At 37.5% G+C, this 21,292-nt stretch overlaps 1 protein-coding gene across 1 annotated transcript; it reads left to right on the top strand.

Annotated features, from left to right (window-relative positions):
• The first annotated feature begins 7,868 nt into the window (after positions 1-7,868).
• Positions 7,869-21,252, top strand: LOC121416078 (cilia- and flagella-associated protein 53-like). Its single transcript, XM_041609529.1, has 7 exons — positions 7,869-8,207; positions 13,755-13,984; positions 15,390-15,563; positions 15,992-16,295; positions 18,689-18,907; positions 19,804-20,020; positions 20,537-21,252. The coding sequence occupies exons 1-7, from the start codon at positions 8,139-8,141 to the stop codon at positions 20,872-20,874; spliced, it is 1,551 nt and encodes a 516-aa protein (XP_041465463.1). The 5' UTR covers positions 7,869-8,138; the 3' UTR covers positions 20,875-21,252.
• The last annotated feature ends 40 nt before the right edge of the window (positions 21,253-21,292 follow it).

Consider the following 21,292-nt stretch of genomic DNA (forward strand, 5'->3'; position numbering starts at 1 on the left):
GGGATGATAAAACAAAATTAAAATGTTTTATAAAGGATGTCCTTTTTGCCCCAACACTTCGTGTTTAGAGTCCGATTTGCGCGAGGTGTAGAAGGTGGGGTCGTACTAAACCAAATAAGGTAAAGCCGACGACCGAAGGACCCGTAACAATAAAACATTCCTGTACTTGTTTAGGGGTTCATTTCAGGTTTGCCAAGAGTATCGTTTTGTTTCCAATACTTGTTAAGGGTAGGGTTTCACACGCCAATACTTGTTAAGGGGTGCATTTTCAGAATATGGAAATTACGTGTTTAGGGCGCTTTTCGAGACCCCATGGTCGCGCATGGTATCCACTTGTGAATGGAAGTGACCCCCCCCCCCACCCGGGCCCTAATTACTTTAATTTATAGGCCTATATTAAACTTACCTCTTCAACTTCATTAAATGAGAAGTCGAGTACATCATGACCAAGTTTGATAAAAGAACTCATTGATATGTGTATTGCTATCCGTGCCCAGAGTTCCTCGTCTGTAAGATCTGAGGAAGACGACGACGGTGAGAGTACCGACGACGATAATGATGAAGGAGCCCCATCCATCGTGGGTTTATTGTAATCCTGCATTGCATGTGGATGTCTCTAACATTGTCATCCATTTCACATCGCAGAATAAGCTAACATACATCACACTGGTGTATAAAAGGAACATACTGCAGTAACATCCAAAAGGCTCTAGAAACATGTCTTGGTGAAATATATCTCTCCGTGATCAATTCAGCATTCATGTATATGCCATGTATGCAGTCAGTCACCAATCTGATTTCAACCCTTATCCCTTGCGCGATGGCGTTCCAAACTGGATCCGATGAACAATAACTCCCTGATTTGTTATTCAAAGAGCACGCAAAAAAACCCGAAACTGAAAGCTGTCTCATACAGCAAACTTGTATAGCAGATCCAGATTTACAAACTTCAAAAACTCGATCAGAGCAATTGTAGGGGGACAAGGATCGAGTTTAGTCTACAACTGTAGACCCACCATCTGCAGTGTGTGTATCAAAGCTGATTCAAGGAGTCTGCATAGCAGACTAGGTCTACTGGAGCTGCAGATCTGAAATGGCTCGCTTCGCTCGCCCTTTCAGGCTTTTCGCAAACCAGCTGCAGATCCCACTTCATGAGCCATTCAGAGTCTGCATAGCAGACAAGATCGAGTTCACGTGACCTTTTACTCAGGCCCAACAATTCTTTATGGGACGTCAATTAGTTGAGTTTGATAGTTTCGCTCGCGCATATTTGAGGAAATACTCATGATCCTGCTCATGGTTACAAAAAAGCGGAGTGCTTGAAGTGTCAAGTTTTTAATCATGATATAAAAAAATGAGATACATATCTTGCTCTATGAAAAACACTAACATGACTCATGACCATTGACTTAGTCACTTTACACAGTTGGAAAGGCTTCATTTCATTTCTTTTATTTCCATTCTCAACGTTAATACAATTTTTGGTATTGTAGATCGTGATATTTAATGAAATATAAACAAATATGTTCGAAAAGTACATGTATATTAACTATGATACTTGGAATCCACTATGTCTGGCAAACCTTTGAAAAGCTCTCAAGTTGCCAAAAACAACTTTTGATGAAAATGATGCACAAAATTTGAATATGTTATTAAATATGTCTACGCCTTGATTTCTTGTGAAAGGGTACAGTTTATTTAATTTCAGGATTTTATTTCGTTTCATGGTTTACAATCATCATTTTAAAGGGATGATGGGTGAAAACTAATTGGAATTATGATTATGGAAACAGTATTCAAAACTATTCCAAACTTCTTCAAGAAACAGAAAAAAAATCCACATAAATAAAGGCGAGATATTCCAGTGGTGTCACAACTTATTATATCGTTGATTGATATCTCTACATATACTCAAACATGAGTATAGAGACATCAATCAACTATCGAAAAGGGAATAGATAACGATAGAAATGGAAGAAGAAATAAAATTGTTTGAATTATGTATTATTAAAGCATGATATATCAGTGGGAATGTATTTTTGCTTTCAAGCCTTTTGAGTGCCCCATTCTCATTCTCCATGCGTTACTTGCAAGAAAAATTTCTCACAATGGACTTTGAATAGAACATGATCAGAGAAACTTGTGTTTACAAAGAAAATTGTCAGGGAGTCTTTTCTTTTTTAATGAAATTATGACATTGTTTGTTTGTTCGTGCGGTAACGGGGATATTCCCCTTTTTTGCCATGTTCTATCTATCCCCACGTCAGTGGCGTACCTAGGATTTTCGAAGGGGGGGGGCAAATTCGTCCGCAAAAAAATTTGACAAGCAAAAAATAAGAGGTTTTCAAGTTCAAAGGAGCGGGCCACTTGTAGCTCGTCAGGGATCAATTGTGACTCGTCGGGGGGGGGGGGGGGCGGGCAGGGATACGTCCCTTGCATGGGTTGTGACTCGTCAGGGGGGGGGGCAGTCTGCCCCCTCTGTCCACCCCCCCGTAGGTACGCTAATGCCCCATGTCCTCCCGGGAACCACTATGATATAAACTGTTTGTAAAATTTACCCTATATCAAAGTAATTTCACATGCTCCTAGTGTTAATACAGGTTTATCGGAAACAAAAAAAAATTAAGGCCCTACAGCTAACCATCAATTTTTTTTTGTAGTAGTTCTAAAATCCAAATATGGGGGCAACTTAATGCAATATGACTACCCAGGAATTTACTCTTTACGCACATTTCCACAAAACATGCAAAACTGCCCGCTTTTCCACACTGTGAAAAAATTGGGCAATATTTTACCCAATATTTTGCCCAACGTTGGGCCGATAGTCAACCCTACCAACTACTGGGCAATATTTTACCCAACGTTGTTGGGGCATTGAATGTGCCCAACTGTTGGGTAATATTTTGAACTACATTTTGGGGGACATTAATTTGCCCAACTTTTTAATAAAGTTATTAACCCAACATCTGGGCAAGGCCTACACTCACTTCGTGTACCTGGTCCGTGTCGATCCGGAGACCTTATCCGAAAGTGCTTTGCATGCACAATAACGCTGCATACAAGTGCAAGTGCATATCTCAAGTGAGTGAAGCAAAAACAAAACAGCGTCAGATATATGTCATGTATGTAGGCCTATTCTGACAAATTCCTTACAAATTATGCTTAACGTAAAGTCCAAAATAAAAAATTAAAAAAAAAACGTTTAAGCAACTCATCTATGAAAGATTCAGCGAGGCTCCCCAGCCCCCAGTCATCTAGAAGCTCCTCCATATCTTATCGACCGTGTGTAGCATGCTGCAAGCGCAACTCGTGATCGTAAAGTTTCGCAACATTTACCACTCAGCAGGGCAATTACTAGCCCAACAATTGGACATCTGTATTTTGGCAGCGGCAGAGTAAAAATTTGCCTAAGTATTGGGCACATAATGCCCAACAAAACAATAACCAACGTATATATTACCCAACAAAAAAATGACCAACGTAAATTTACTCTTTTTTTTCACAGTGCAGATATTTTCTCCAAAAAAAAGAAGAAGGGGAAATAATGATGAATAATGGAAATAAATCAACAACAAAGATTAGATTTTGGCTGCTGATCTGGAAAATGTTTGAAGTAAAAATATTTCCGCCCCTCCTATATGAGAGCTGGATCCCTGGATATGGGGGGGGGGGGCAGTCAAATATATTGCTATACACATTCGTAACCAAATTATTTCCAAACACCCCTGAACGATTTTTTTTTCTCTGTGTGCAAAATAACCCACTTATTTTGTGTGGGCTTTATAATATGCTTTATACATTTATACATTTTGGCCCCTAAAGAAGTTGTCGCTAGAATATGATTCCGGGGAAAAAGCTTGGGGAAAAACATACCCTAAACACGTTTGGCTAGTCTTAAAAAAAACTGTGGAAAAAATACCCTAAGTACGTTTGACCCCGTGATCAAATGATCAACCACCCTTTTTCTTGTAAAGCGGTGTTTTTGCATGGTCAGCCCCCACTTTTGGCTCTGCCCCCCCCCCCCCCTTGAAAACCTTCGGGCCCCTGAGTTCTGTATTCGGGGGTATTCGCCGGGTATTCGGCAAGCAAGCTAAGTCCCTACACATTTCTCGTTAACACTTGAATGGCTGAGCTTAACGTTAGCATTTCAATTTGTGATTTCACTTTTAGCTTATGTTGTGGCATTAAGAAAAATAATTTTGACAAGGAACTATATAGAAAAGACTCAGGGCTCGACACTAACGGCGGTCCGACGGTCCCAGACCGGTAAAAATCGCTGTCGGGCCAGTAGATTTTCAGAAATAGGAAGATTTAAGGGTCTGACATGACCAGTAATGAAAACCATTGTTGGGCCAATAACTTTTCCAGAAATGGTCAAATTCACAGCAAACCATTTCCCCCCGTGAAATTCTGCCATTCACACACGTACACAAAATACACACAGAATGAATCGCACGTGTTACTAGAGTACAGCATGCATACAGTACGGTGTACATGTAGTCAGCCACACAACCTACATGGTAAATTCTCTAATGGCCGCACGAACGAAGCATGGTTAAACTCTGGCAGAAATCTCTCACAGAACTGTCAAAATTCACGGTTCATACCCGGGGGGGGGGGGGGGGCCACTTCCATTCACGAGTGGATACCATGCGCGACCATGGGGTCTCGAAAAGCACCCTAAACACGTAATTTCCATATTCTGAAAATGCACCCCTTAACAAGTATTGGCGTGTGAAACCCTACCCTTAACAAGTATTGGAAACAAAACGATACTCTTGGCAAATATTCCCTGAAATGAACCCCTAAACAAGTACAGGAATGTTTTATTGTTACGGGTCCTTTGGTTGTCGGCTTTACCTTTTTGGTTTAGTACGACCCCACCTTACACCTCGCGCAAATAGGACTCTAAACACGTAGTGTTGGGGCAAAAAGGACATCCTTTATAAAACATTTTAATTTTGTTTTATCATCCCCGCAAATTCGACCCTAAACACGTAATTTTCCTGGCGAAATAGATACCCTTTTTTCATTATTTTTGTGTTTTTGACACCCTTTTCACGTTACGTACGTAACGCCCTATCGTGAAAAGGACATCCTTTTTACGTGTTTTTTTGGTCGCGCATGGTATCCACTCGTCAATGTAAGTGGCCCCCAGGGGGTTCATACTCATGATAGGCTCTTATAATGTCCATATTTCTTAAAAATTGGTGTAACTCTGTCATTTGTAAGTAGTAAAAGGAGAAATTTTCACTTCTGTTTTGGTTCAAACAGATCGGGTTTCAGGTGATATCGTCTGAATACATAATAGCCCCACACAGAGGCGTCGATCCTGTGGGGGCAGGGGGGGCGATCGCCCCACCAATGAAAATATTGAGGGGGCAAACATATCATTTTGCCCCCCCAATAATTTCGGATATGCATTAAAAAAAACAAGATTGTTATGTTTAGCAAGCGAGAAAGAGATACACAACTCGTTCTTTATTCAAAATCGTGCTCAAAATGTCCTCTTTTCGGATTGGAATATAAAAAATTTCAGCTCGCGCTTCGCGCTCGCATCATTTCTGTAGCATAAACCCATACTTTTCATGATTAAATAGGTGAATGGAAATGTCCCGTTTTCTCCTCAAAAGAACTCCTGCTTCGATTTGCAATCATCTTTTCTTGGATATATATCTTGTTCTTTATCAAAAACGTCCATTAAACTGTCATTTTTTCAGATCGAAATATCAAAATTTTCAGCTCGCGCTTCGCGCTCGCATCTATTCTTCTTTTAGATACAAATCTTAATCATTGGTACCAAAAATGCTTAGAATATAAAGTTTTCAGGTCAGAATATAAAGAAATTTCAGCTCACTCTCGGCACTCGATCGTACTATCTGTGTAGTGAGATATGTATCCTCCTCATGAGTTACTCCAAACAGTCCTAAACAGGCATGCTTTTCCTGTCAGTATACTAAAAAAATCAGCTCGCGCTTCGCGCTCGCATTAATTTGTTAGTGAGATATGTGTCTGTGCCTCATGAGTCATATATATATATATATATATAAATATATATATAAATATATATATATATATATATATATATATATATATATATATATATATATATATATGTATATATATATACATATATACACACACACACGCACATATATATATGTATATATGTGTGTGAGGGTGTGTGTGTGTGTGTGTGTGGGTGGGTGCTTGTACGATCGAGCGCCTTTGGAACGTTAATGATTTTTGCCCCCCCAATCTGAAAAATGGATCGACGCCCCTGGCCCCACATATGCATTTATGTGTGTGTTGATACACTTGGTATCTGACTTTCTTTCGTAGCTATTTTAATTGAGCCAAAAAGAAACTGATAAATTATTTATGATGATAGTTTTAGCTTTCTTCCTCTCTTTCCTTCTCAATCTTTCTGTGTTTCTTCCCTCGATTTTTTTTGTTACTGTCTTTCTTTTTGAATCTCCCCTTTTTTCTCTAATTCATTCTTTCTTTCTATCCTTTTATAAAATATTTTCTCTTTCTTTTTTCTCTTTCTGTCTTTCTGATATTTTCTTTCTTAAGTTCTTAAGTCCATCAATCCTATATTCATCTCTTCCTTTCTTCCTTCCTTTCCTTCGTTCTTTTACCCATTTCTTTCCTTCATTCTGTTACTTTCTTTGTTTCTTTCTTTCTTTTATCCATCATTTATTTACCCTTTCTTGTTTTTTTATTTCTTTTCTCAGCCCTTTCTCTCTTTCTTACATTCATTCCTTCCTTTCTTCTATCTGTCTTGTTCTTTCCTTTTTCCCTTTGTTAATTCTATCCTTTTACCTTTCCTTTTTTTACTGCTTGCTTCCTTCCTCTCCTTTATTTTTTCATTCCTTCCTTTCTTTGTCTCTCAGTCTTTCTTTTCTTCTTCCTTTCATCTATTCTTTTTGTATAATTGCTTGCTTCTTTCCTTCACTTCCTTCATTTATTTCTTTCCTTCTATCATTTTACCTTTCCTTTATTTCTTCCTAAATTCCTTTCTTTCAATCCTTCCTCTCTTTCTTTTGTCCGTCTTTCCATCTCTCCTTTTACCCTTTTTTTATTGCTTCTTCTTTCTTTCCTTTACTACTTTCTGGATTTGTTCTTTCTATCTGTATTACTTGCTTCATTTCTTTCTTTCCTTCATTGCTTTTCTTTTCTTTCTTTCTTTCTTTCTTTCTTATGATTTGTTCCTTTATTCCTTCCTTCCTTTCCTTCTTTAGTTCTTTCTTTTTTTCTTCCTTTACATCTATCCTTTCTTTACATCTTTTCTTCCTTCCTTCCAGGCTTTCTTGTCCTTCCTTTCTTTCTTTTACTTATTTCTTTCTTCGTTTCTGTCTTGCTTTCTTTTTGTCTTTCATTTCCTTCATTTTTTTTTTTTGGGGGGGTAACGAAATGCTATAAAATAAATTTGCGCCTTTTCTTGATATTTTCTTTATTTTTTGGGACCAGTAGATTTAAGGTTCGAACCAGTAAAAATTTGAAAAAATGGGTATCTACTGGTCCGACATGAAAAGGTTGAGCCCTGGAAAAGTGCCCCTATATATTCAAATTAGTCCTTTGTCTATCCATTTATTTTCACGCAAACGATTATTAACGATACCTTAGTCTTAAATTGCAGCAGTAGGCCTACTTGATAAATTCAACAAATCTGTAATTCTAGTTTTGATATTAGGCCTATATTCCATTTTATTTCCATGATCATTCATGCCCTGTATGATTTGACTATCCTCCTTCGATCCCCTTCGTTCATACCGTACGTGTACCCGAGATCTGCTGTAGCTATAGTAACTGACGTCACTCATACAACAGCATCGCCGCAGCAGCTAGCATGCATGCACTAGGTGTGTGTGATGTGGTTTACGTACTATACACGCAACTCCAGTTTGTGTGTATAATTGTGCGGAGATTTTTTTAGACGACGGATTGGGACAACTTATTTTAGCCAACTCTTTAACTAAATAATCATAGTGATTTTCAATTTGAAATTTAACCAGACCATTCGACAAAATACAGAAGAGAGGAACAAGTAACCAAAGAGACAGCTTTGCCGCCCAAGAAGTGTGAGATCATCGTTTATTTTGGGCTGACGAAACCGAGGCTTCTCCGCCTTCGAGATGCTGGCTGCACAGAAACCCCGCCGAACCCGGGAGTTCACCGGTCCGACTCCCCACTCTGTAGCGATAGTGAGTATGGAAGATGATTGTTTCATGAATTCAATTATAAGAAATAATAAAATCCCCCAAAACTGTCACCATAAATAGTCAAACACCTACAAAAAATAAATATGTAAAAAAATTGCCGAAATAGTTTTTCTTTTTATGAATGGTATCACACACAGCCACAGGTCAGGTGGTATTTGAAATTGAAATGAATGAGTGCTTCCAAAAACGATCAGACCACTCTTCGCATGTGAAATATTTTGGGGCTGATTGCACAAAAGGGTCTTTGCAAGAACCGTCTTTCGGGTTGCCCTTTTGTTATGATGTGCCATGTCAAACGCATTTTAAATAAATTTTCTGCAAACATTTTATTCATCCGTTAAACTTAAAGTAAACAAAATCTTTGTTTATAAAATGATGTGACCTATGTCATTAAATTATATGAATTGATTTAAATGCAGCTAACAAATTTCATTTGTTTATCACACATTTCAGAAATATCCCGCGTACAGCACATCATAAAAGATGGGCGACACGAAAGATGGTCCTTAGAAAGACCCTTTCGTGCAATCGGACCCAGCCCCAGGTCACTTGAAAATGTTATTGCATTCCCGAACGTGTTTATGGAGAAAACAACAAAATCACTGATCAGCTATTTTTACAATGTTTTATTATTTCGAGAATATAAAGACTTTGAAAAATGCACTCATTCAATGAACAAGGTTATGATATAACCTTGTTCTCACTTATATCTCCATGTGTGGCAAAATAAGGGTGGCAAAGTTTGGCTTATTTTCTCTTTTTCTTTGGGCGAATGCTTGATTTTTTTTACACCGACAGTTGCCATTACACCTATTATTCATACAACTTGACTCTTATTTAAATGTGATTCTTTAAATTATTTTTTTCTTAATTAAAAATAGAGATCAAACTAGATTTTAATTCGTCATGAGGACGAATTAGGTGGTCTGTCATGAATTTTCATTCAGTGTCGGCTAATGTTGTATGAAATGAATTACTTAGATATGATTGATAATCTTGATCATAGACATCATAGGACTAAATTTAGACCATTCCTATATGTGATTATTAATGTGGTGATGACAATCGTGATGATTATAATGATGGTGGTGATAATACAATATGAAAATTCATAGGTGATACTTTTTTAAAACTAAAATATGTTTAATACTTTTGTTCAAAATTTCTTCTAAATTTCTATCATTTTAATTAGAAATTTCTGAATCACAATGCTTCAGTTTCCCAGCAATCACTTAAAAACTGATCAGCGATGTTTTCTATGAAAAAATGACGTAGAATTTTGTTGTAAAAGTTTGCACAATTCTGAAAATTTCTAAAAATTTCACATTTTTACCGTCAAGAATTTTCAATATCCATTGATTAATTGAGTATGACTGAAATTTACTTGAAAATTCTTTCGTGATGATTTTTAGTGAAAAAAGGTAAGGTAAAAGATTAAAATACAAGCAATTTTCCCGCAAAATTAACGAAATTGCACAATTTTTTAAAATTTCATATAAGGTACCTGCAAATTTGTTATACATTATATTCAATAGAAATGACCACAACAAAAAAATCCGGGAATTTCCACAAAATGTCTGGAATGAAATTTTTCCACCAAATAGCGTTTCAATATTGTAGCGTTTACTCAGAAAATACATAAATGATGTTTTACAATGTTAAAATTACCTCTTAAAGAGTTCCGGAAAAATACGAAAAATGTCGTACATGAAAAAGCGCAAAACCAGTGGGCTTGAAACTTACAGGAAGACCGTAAAATTGATTAATAAAACATTTTCTCTCAAAAATTCTCAAAAATTAGGCCCAGAAAAATTTTGCAAAAACTTAAACAGGTCACAAAACATTGATGCTGCGGTCGAAAGTGAAAATTATTCACACGTTATTTGTAGAAAATTGTTTTGACTACATCATATCAAAATTTGAGAGAAAACTGACCACTAATAAAAAAGATACAGTCAAATATGCATAAATACGTTGACGTTTATTGCAAAAATGTGTAATTTTTAATTCTAACATAATTTTGTGGTATTTATACAATCTCCAAATAAGATATTTACTCTATCCAAGAGTGAGGAAAAATTGGGGGTCAACGGACTCCTTGAAGAGCTACAGTGAATTTTATATAGGCATATTTTTGCCCACTTTTGACTTATTTTGCGAGTTTGCATGCGCGTGTAAAGCACATTTGAATTGACGCGCATTTGCGTATTATTGGTCGTAAGAGGCTGAATGAGGTATCAAATTAATCAGAAGATAATGGACAGTGGACAGACATAAAATAAATGACGACTCGAAGAGGCATAGCGATGGTAGGAGCAAGAACGCGCACGCATACCTGTGCGCGCGCAAATTTGTGACATGCTCAAAATGGCCTGAAACGTACCCAAACTTGACCACGGTTGATTTGGGGAATTTTAAAATTTTGACGCGCGCGTACGTGCGCGTCGTGACCTTTGCATGACCTCTGTTGACATGTCCTGATGACCTGTCATCTGAACTTGATATGATGCAAATATGAATGATTTATGATGATTAGTTGCGATGATATGATCAATAATTTAATTTTACAAAATGGCGCCTAGATGACGTCATCAGGATTTGATGACCTTGAAAAGTTTCGTTTCGCGATTCCACAATAATATCCATACATGACATGAAAATCAAGAAATTTGACAGGCCCGATTTTGAGATAACCTGGGAACAAAATTTGGCAATAAAAATAAAGTAAAATCTGACGAATATAATAGGTGATCTGTCATATTCATGACAGACCACCTAATAATAAAGGAAAAAAAAAAAAAAAAAAAAAAAAAGGGTCAAGCGAGGTTTGAACCACCGACCCTAGCGTTACCAGGCAGGTGCGTTATCCAGTCGACCACGATCTTCCGGACAGACAGGGAGCGCAAAACAGGAAACATATTGTCAATGTAAATTGTTGCAAGTAGAAAAATGTCATGATGACAAACCTAGTACAAATTCCAGTTTTGAGAATAGTACAAGCTTTAAAATGAAACAATGGACATATTGTCTAAAGGGTACATTCTAAGGTAAAACATATTGAAAATTTGGCGAGAAAAGACCAATATTTACGTAATTAGAATCAATTTACATGAGTGTTGTGACATCATGAAACAGAAAACACTAATTTTTAGTTCCGACGCCATGTTGATGACGTCATGATGTTTTTAAGGGTCAAATGTGACATAAAATCATATCTCCAATTCATACTCTATTCGAATAGGAAAAAAAAATTGGGGGTCAACGGACTCCTTGAAGAGCTACAGTGAATTTTATATAGGCATATTTTTGCCCACTTTTGACTTATTTTGCAAGTTTGCATGCGCGTGTAAAGCACATTTGAATTGACGCGCATTTGCGTATTATTGGTCGTAAGAGGCTGAATGAGGTATCAAATTAATCAGAAAATAATGGACAGTAGACAGACATAAAATAAATGACGACTCGAAGAGGCATAGCGATGGTAGGAGCAAGAACGCGCACGCATACCTGTGCGCGCGCAAATTCGTGACATGCTCAAAATGGCCTGAAACGTACCCAAACTTGACCACGGTTGATTTGGGGAATTTTAAAATTTTGACGCGCGCGTACGTGCGCGTCGTGACCTTTGCATGACCTCTGTTGACATGTCCTGATGACCTGTCATCTGAACTTGATATGATGCAAATATGAATGATTTATGATGATTAGTTGCGATGATATGATCAATAATTTAATTTTACAAAATGGCGCCTAGATGACGTCATCAGGATTTGATGACCTTGAAAAGTTTCGTTTCGCGATTCCACAATAATATCCATACATGACATGAAAATCAAGAAATTTGACAGGCCCGATTTTGAGATAACCTGGGAACAAAATTTGGCAATAAAAATAAAGTAAAATCTGACGAATATAATAGGTGATCTGTCATATTCATGACAGACCACCTAATAATGAAGGGAAAAAAAAAAAAAAAAAAAAGAGTCAAGCGAGGTTTGAACCACCGACCCTAGCGTTACCAGGCAGGTGCGTTATCCAGTCGACCACGATCTTCCGGACAGACAGGGAGCGCAAAACAGGAAACATATTGTCAATGTAAATTGTTGCAAGTAGAAAAATGTCATGATGACAAACCTAGTACAAATTCCAGTTTTGAGAATAGTACAAGCTTTAAAATGAAACAATGGACATATTGTCTAAAGGGTACATTCTAAGGTAAAACATATTTAAAATTTGGCGAGAAAAGACCAATATTTACGTAATTAGAATCAATTTACATGAGTGTTGTGACATCATGAAACAGAAAACACTAATTTTTAGTTCCGACGCCATGTTGATGACGTCACGATGTTTTTAAGGGTCAAATGTGACATAAAATCATATCTCCAATTCATACTCTATTCGAATAGGAAAAAAAAATTGGGGGTCAACGGACTCCTTGAAGAGCTACAGTGAATTTTATATAGGCATATTTTTGCCCACTTTTGACTTATTTTGCGAGTTTGCATGCGCGTGTAATGCACATTTGAATTGACGCGCATTTGCGTATTATTGGTCGTAAGAGGCTGAATGAGGTATCAAATTAATCAGAAAATAATGGACAGTAGACAGACATAAAATAAATGACGACTCGAAGAGGCATAGCGATGGTAGGAGCAAGAACGCGCACGCATACCTGTGCGCGCGCAAATTTGTGACATGCTCAAAATGGCCTGAAACGTACCCAATCTTGACCACGGTTGATTTGGGGAATTTTAAAATTTTTTAAAGTGTGTGCTCTGTACAACATTCGCATACCATAGTCCTACCTGTAGATTCCCCACAGGCAGGGTGGTAGCATTGAACAAGTGGAAAAATGTGCTTTTTACTATTTTTCATCATCTTTCTATTCAAGTTCCCTTTCTTTGGCTTTGGGCATGTTGGAGGATCTTCCAAAGGTTTGAGCGTGAAGTATGAAATTATTTCGGATGCGTATGATGCGCACATTCGGTAATACAAGGCCAGTCAATAATACAATCACTCGCTATATGTACATTGTAGGCCTACAATGTATATGACAATGAAATGAGGGAAAGACTGCAAGTGCAAAAGTGCAAGGAGATAAATGAAATGAGGAGTTAGGCCCCGCCGGGGGGGGGGGGCACTCACCTATATTTAGTGGTACGGGGACATGCCGCTTTGATGACCAACTTTTTCAGATCTAATTTTCAGTTCTCTAGATACCAGTACTCCGAATGACAAAATTTCAGTTCAGAAGCCGTCCAGCCCCGCTCGCAACACCTCCGTTATGAAATCTCAGTATGTAGTATGACCTACTGTCTGTTTATGGAAGGAAAAACTAATCCAAAAACATTAATTTCATATGTAAGAGAATCTTTGGCCATGACACAGGTATGTATAGAGGAATGAAATTGGAACAATATCATTTTGTAATTATACATGTGTACTTTCAACATCCTACATGTATCATGTCTATTAAAAGCATGAAAATTGTATCCAGGTCAACCAGAGTGTTTATATTTTATACAGAGAGCTAAGATGCCAAGCAAACTTCCTCCAGACCACCTCATCCTGGAGAGAAGAAAACGAGATGACCAGCGGGAAGAAGCAGAAGCTGTCACAAAGTATAATGCACTGTGTGACCTAAAGAATGACTGGGAGAAGATCACAGACCGGAGAATCCAGTCAAACACAGTCAAGAGACGGGTCCGAAGCTTGATGCAACAAGAAGAATTCACACTTGAAGACAGAAGACAGAGGTAAGTAGGCTTGACAAAATATCTCCAGGTGGGTGTTTCATAAAGCTGTTCGTAAGTTAAGAGTGACTTTAAGAACGACTGGTGATCCTTTCTTATGGCAAATGGTATATTCATTAGCGATGGTTTTGCGCGTAAGAAAGGATCACCAGTCGTTCTTAAAGGACAAGTCCACCCCAACAAAAACTTGATTTGAATGAAAAGAGAAAAATACAGCAAACATAACACTGAAAATTTCATCAAAATCTGATGTAATATAATAAAGTTATGACATTTTAAAGTTTCGCTTCATTTCACAAAACAGTTATATGCACATCTCGATCCGTATGCAAATGCCGAACTGATGACATCACTCACTCACTATTTCTTTTGTATTTTATTATATGAAATATTTTTATTTTCTCGTCATTGTCATGTGAAATGAAGTTTCATTCCTCCCTGAACACGTGGAATTCCATTCTAACATTTTGTGCTTCAGGCAAGGAGGTCCTAATCATCAAATTAGTAAAATTGAAATATATAATTCAAACGATAAAAAACAAAAGAAATAGTGAGTGAGTGACATCATCGACTCATTTGGATGTAGCTGGCTCATTCATGTTACTATTTGGTTGAAAAGAAGCGAAACTTTGAAATGTCATAACTTTCTTATTTTACATCCGATTTTGATGAAATCTTCAGCATTGTGCTTGTCTAATTTTTCTCTATTGATTCAAATCAACATTTTTCTGAGGTGGACTTGACCTTTAAAGTCGCTCTCATCTTACGAACAGCTTTATGACACGGCCCCCAGAATTTGTATTTTGTGTAAATTCATGTGCCATCGTCATACATGCTACTTCCACTAGCCTCAGATATTTTGGTTCATTTTTTTTTTGTGCTGTAAAATGGAAGGTGCCACCTATAAAAGTGGCCTTGCCCTAAAAACATTTAAAGCCTGGTAGAACAAGTTAAGCGTATGTAACTTGTCACAGTTTTCTGCTGTTTGCATGTGCAAACTCCATGATGGGTGCTAAAAAATGATCCTACCAGAATGAGAAAGGGGATGCATTCCTACATATAAGTTCCACCATCAGTTATGGATTTGGAGAACCCACTGCTGATTCTGACAGAAATTAGCTCTGATCACAAGAAGCCACAGAGATGATGATAAGGAGGAGGAAAATACCTCTTGATAACTGGGGTGCTCTTAAACCTTTAATATGCAGTCAATATACATATAATAAATGAACATTAATAGATTTTTTTCAAGAATCACAATGACAGGTCAAAATATATGTACTAATTACCTCCTCCCCTGCCCCATCATCAACTATTTTGATACTGTGAAAAGGGAAACATGTAGTATGAAGGCACAAACATATGATTTCTGTGTGTTATAATGTGTGTACTTTTAATTCTGTCTCAGATTACGAGAATTGCTAGCAGAGGAAAACGATCAATACCTGGTCGAGATGGAAGCAAGTCAAGAAACACTTTTGGAGCGACAAGCAAAGATGAGGGAACGGGCAAAATTTCTGAAGGAGAAGAGGGAGAAAGAAAGATTACAGATCGTTGCAGAAAAACTTGATCAGAGATGGAGGTATGTCTTTGTCGGAGCATCATAAATAACTCCTTTCTTTATGTATTGGTTTAGGTTTTCAAGATTTTCCATTTTTTAGGTGATTGCAAGTTATAGACTTTGCTCTTTCTCATAGTTGTAATTGATTCAATCAATGTCAAGTATGGAATGCCATAACACTGTTTATACATGTATGCAAATGAAGATGAGTTTGATGATAAGTTCAGACATTATGTAGGCTTAAGTTTTTGCCAAATTAGCAGAACACTTTGAATTGAAACCTTTGCAATATATTTTTCTGCTTTTTAATAAAATCAAATTGACACGGTGTTGGACTTTTACATTCATTGTAACTTAGGAATACCTTTGTGAAATGTCCCCTGAGGTTTTACTTCTTTTTTATGCAACGAATTAGAGCATGAAATTGTTCTTTACCTTCCGTTCGGCAGGGAGGAATGTGAGGAGCTTAGGGCTACCCTCACCCGGCGACATATGGATGAAGTATGCATGGACCGTAGCCATCAGCTGGAGACAAAGGCTCGCATGGATGCACATGAGAAGGAAGTAGAGCGCATGTATGCGGACCTGTGGGAGAAGGATAGGCTAGCCAAGGAGGCCAAGGAGGAGAAGATTGCCCAGGACCAACATGCAAGAAACATGGAGATGTTGAGCGTCTTGCAGAAGCAGATGGCTGCCATCGAGGCCAAGCGCCAGGAAGAAAAACAGCTCAGGATCGACGGTGGCAGACTTAGGGTAAGGATTGTCACCGAAGCGTATAATAAGAAAAGGATAGGGACTGCATGTTTGATGCAAATATGTACACTTTGATGCGTTTTATAAAATTTTTGCAAACACTGTTGTAGAATAGAAGGTAATTTGCTCACTTTTTTGAAATTGATAAAGGAAACCAAAACCCAAGAAGAGAAGCAATCCTATTGGAAAGAGTAAAATTAGAGGAACAATTTTCTAAAAGTTTCATCAAAATCGGTTATGAAATAAGTGAGTTATGGATCTTTAAAAAGTCTCGTACTTTCTATGGGATCCTCAAATTGGCAAACATGCTTCAAAATGGCTGATATTGTGGACAACTCTCCATTTGTTTTCTCCACAAATTTTCAGATTTTCCCCTTTATTTTACATATTTCACATTATCTCCTCTTGACCTTGACATATATAGTGTGAATTATATTTTCCACATGACATATGTTGTGCTCAGAAGGAGGCAAAATGCAATTTGAAAGATAAAGGAAAATCTGAAAATATGTGTAGAAATCAAATGGAGACTTGTCCACAAAATAAGCCATTTTGGAGCATGTTTGCCAATTTGAGGATCCCCATAGAAAGTACAACAAGACTTTTCAAACTTCCATAATTTGCTTATTTCAAAACCAATTTTAATGATTTTTTTTTAAATGTTCCTCTCATTTTACTCTTTCCAATAAGATTGCTTCTCTTCTTGGGTTTTGGTTTCCTTTAAATCTAGTTGTATACCGTAAGTAACGGTGTATAACCGCACCCCCAACTTTGGACTAAAAAAAAAATTCTTCTCACATTTACATGCATATTTGAGGTACGAAGAAACAAAATCTAAGTTTTTAAGATTTCAAAGTATCCAAAGAGATTACCGGTATGCGGAAATATGCTGTTCTTGATCAATTCATCTACAAATGTTAGAAAGAAAGAACGGTCCCGACAATATTGGCAACTTACACACTCACTCACCTCACAGTCACAGTGTACACACACAGCACTGCCATTACATTGCAAACTACGATACAGTACCAGTCATGCCAGTACATCTTATCAAATTATGATCTGTGTCTTTCCCAGCGTAGGAGGAAGAAACATTCACATTTCTTGCATCACAACCTCACAATCACTTTCAGAAATTTGATGTCTTAGCATGAATTTTGGATACGGGATTACAGGAAGGTTCAAGAAACAAAGAAATTGACATTTTTTCCAGTTGTTTTTTACGGCTTCGTGCCGTCTCTCGTGCGTGGCTTACATGGTATCTTATGAAAAGCAAATGGGAAGGAAAAAAAACAAGCTGGCGCAAAACGGACTTTGAATAGCGCCAGCTTAAGTCGCACTATAACCACATTACAACACAATCTCTAAGCTCACTCAACTCGCTCAGCGGTGACAAAATATTACCGAGTATTCTTGGCGTCTCTTTCAAATTAGCCAGGGAACTTCACTACTTTGAATTGAGAATAGTCAAAATTAGTGTCATGAAGTTAGGTGCGTTTGTTATGGACAACATTTAATTAATATTGTAATAATCGCTTCTCATTACCCGCGGCTCATACCCCTCTAAATGACATTGCCTGGCGGCTACGCCCGGCCACTCGATGTGTTGTGAACTGGCAGACATCGTACATGTATGGGAGGGGTTACGGCGGGCTGGCTCAGACCCGTCACCGTGTATAAACCACACCCCCCGACTTTTGCTTCTATCCCGCCGAGAAAAAGGTGTAGTTAATACACCGTTACTTACGGTATGTCCTTATAACAGAGTTTGTCATGAGTTGATGTAAATCAGCCTTTTACAACTAAGGAGAGATGATTTCCTGGTATGTTATTTAAAGTCAATAATCATCTGTTTATTCAAGGCTCCATGCTAACTTTTTTTCTTGGTGGCCCAATTGGTCCACCAAAGTGATCAATTTCATATTCTTGGTGGCCTGAAAAGCAAATTCGGTGGCCCTAAAACAAAAGAAAACATTACAATTTATCAAAAATTTGGTAGCCCGACTGGGCCACTAAAACAGAATTTGATGGCCCAACTCTCATTTTTGGTTGCCCCGAACCACTGGTTATGTAGAGCCCTGATGTATTCATCTGTACACTGCCTTTTTGTAAGAACAAATAAGCAGATTCTATGATTATGTCCATTGCTACTGATATTATTCATAAAGTAATGTAGCAGCAGATTGTTGTGCAATGTTTCACTTCATGAAACTTACAGATGACATATTCTGAAAGTTATTGAAACAGTGGAATATGAGTGATTATATGCTCGTAACAATTTTACCATATTTTGCATTTGTTATCGGTAAGAATTTTGATGAACCATAACTCTGGTTTTTGTTTCTTCCATAAAATGAATAACTTATTTGATTGATCATTCATTTTCCCTTCAGAAAGAGGAGGCAGCACTGAGGAAACTGGAAGAGCAACGTGCTTTGGCTGAAAAGAGGGCCCTCCAACAGGAGATGAGAGCTGGTCTGGATCAGAATGTCAAGCTCAAAGCCAAGCGAATGGCCAAGGAAGTCCAGGAAGAATTAGCTCTTGACATGAAGATCTTGGAGAAACTCCTTGAGGACTCTAGGAATGAAGCCATGGAGATTGCACAGAGAAAGGTCAGCAATTGTGACTACCATTTTGTTAAAAACTCCCATGTTTTACAGTTGGGTCCAATTGATTGTATGCAGAGCCCTATAAATCTTACTTAATATTATCAGTAAGAAATTGTGATGATTACTTGGGTGCACAATTTTGATAGAGATGGGGCAGAAGCTTTAAGGTACAATGCACATTCATAACCATTTTCAACAGTTTCAACAATATTAACATTGATTTCAATTTAATTTTTTTAGATAGTACATGTACCATGAAAATGTGAACATTTGTCCTATTCTTGGCAGCCTACTTTTCACCTCCTTGTCCCTTCATTTATAAATTTGGTAACTTTGCCACCATGGTACCATAATTACAAATAAATGTAAATCCTTTATGAAATGGGCCCTCAGGCATTCTTTTTACCCTTGAGGTGCAAGTATTTTGATTAACTTCATTTTTTTAAACTTAACATTATATAAGGGTAATCTGCCAATTCGTCCACTCACCGCATGGTCTACCTTCATTTAGTCTAATGCCATTCCATCCATCAACATTGTGTCTAAGAACCATTTTGTCCAGTAATCATTTTTTGGTGCAATCATTACTTCGTCTCGTCACCATTTCATCTATTACCATTTCGTCTAATATCCCATTGGTCTAATACCCAACTTCTTTTCATTCATTTTGCTCAATTAACACTTTTCTTTAATTAGACCAAATGGTATATGGACTGAATGGCTATTCGACCAACTGGCTATTGATGGAATGGCATTAGGCTAAATGAAAGTAGTCCATGTGGTGTGTAGACAAACCCATATAAGCCCAAAGCCCATATAAGTGTACAATACCAGCTTTTCTATTTTGGATGATTGATGAATATGCTTTCATCAAACCTCTGCTGCTTCTCTCAATACAGAAAGAACTGCGGGAGGAAGATCAACGTTACCGCAGGTACCTCCAGGAGCAGATGAGGCTTGAGCAAGAGAGGGAAGCAGAGATTGACCGCATGATATCAGCGGAGGTTGAGAGACAATGGCAGAAGAGACTCACTCAATGGGCCAAGGAACGCAATGCACGTAAGAAGCTCATGGAAGAGGTACTTGCAATAAGGAGACAGCAGGTGGAGGAGAGATGTAAGCAAAATTTATCTTTATTGATAGTCTTCGGTGGTGGTGGTAGTGGATGAGATGATGTTGGAAATGGTGATAGTTATAAAGTGTGATGGTAATGTTTGTCAAGAATAATGAATCCAGAGGGAGGATAAAGGGAAGAACATAAGAAACAAGGAACTAATAAGTAGCAGAACTTGTAAACATTGATTCCATTATTGGGATGAATACATGTTGCATATTAAAATTTTAGATTTCAATTTCCAAATTCATTTACCTATTGAACTTACATCTAAGTAAATCAACTTTCTTTCTTCTGAGCAATATAGTATATAGTTTCTGTCATAAAAAGTCCAACCTCTTTCCTTGAGCATTCTTTGATACATTTGTACTGGTTAAATGCACCCCCCCAAAAAAAAAAAATCATCTTTGTATGTTCTGATAAATAATTCTAAATATTGTACCAAAGAGCCTCACATTAATTTTGTTGATTCTCTTGTGAATATTTTTAAATTAATATTTTCCCCTCTATTTTAACAGTGGCAGCCAATGCTAATGCACAGGCAGAGCTGGCCAAGGAAAGAGAAGCCATGCAGGCCGCTATGGAAGAACACAAGAGACTTGAAGATGAGAAACAAGCCTCAATTCTACTCGCCAACAAGAATTATGAACAGGACCTCCTGGGCCAGATGGACTATACCCACAGACAGACAGAGAGGGCTAAAGATGAAGAGTACAGGGAATACCTCCAAGGATTGGAGACAGAGGCCGAATACCAGGCTAAGTTGAAGGAGGCCCTCGCTAGGCCGATTATTGACAAGGCCCACCCAGTCCGTAGGATGCATATGTCGGCAGGCAAATCTCCTCAGATAGCATAAAGTAATTGATGGTTTTTGCGAATGAGTCATTCCATCAACAGAATGTGTTCCTTTAGATGATATTTGCCTTGAAAACATTGTCATTCCAATTTTCTAAGTAAACAGACATGTACCAAATCTATTTTAGAACATGGATTTTACATTTTTGCCATCATGGGACTTAAACTAGATCCTCATAAAGCATTGTATGGTTGCATGCTTATAATGTGTAATGTGGTTTACATGAGTTAGATAGGATCCTTGTCTCAGAACACATAGAATCTGTCGTGAAGAATAAATGATTCTTGTCGTTAAATTTCATGCATTTCATTATCATTTTGATAATTCACTCAAATTCATCATGGCCTTGCATAATGGTACAAAGCACTACTTGTTCACTCTATATATGTATTTTGTTGCCTCTATTAATCCTGACATT

Source organism: Lytechinus variegatus, chromosome 5 (genome assembly GCF_018143015.1).
Source record: "Lytechinus variegatus isolate NC3 chromosome 5, Lvar_3.0, whole genome shotgun sequence".
Taxonomy (NCBI): domain Eukaryota; kingdom Metazoa; phylum Echinodermata; class Echinoidea; order Temnopleuroida; family Toxopneustidae; genus Lytechinus; species Lytechinus variegatus.

What these genes read in the sequence shown, in the direction of transcription:
- LOC121416078 (XM_041609529.1), top strand. Translation starts at nt 8,139, where the DNA reads ATGCTGGCTGCACAGAAACCCCGCCGAACCCGGGAGTTCACCGGTCCG. An exon ending in CTCCCCACTCTGTAGCGATA is followed by an intron (nt 8,208 to 13,754) that starts GTGAGTATGGAA and finishes TATTTTATACAG; the next exon opens with AGAGCTAAGATGCCAAGCAA. An exon ending in TCGACGGTGGCAGACTTAGG is followed by an intron (nt 16,296 to 18,688) that starts GTAAGGATTGTC and finishes TTTTCCCTTCAG; the next exon opens with AAAGAGGAGGCAGCACTGAG.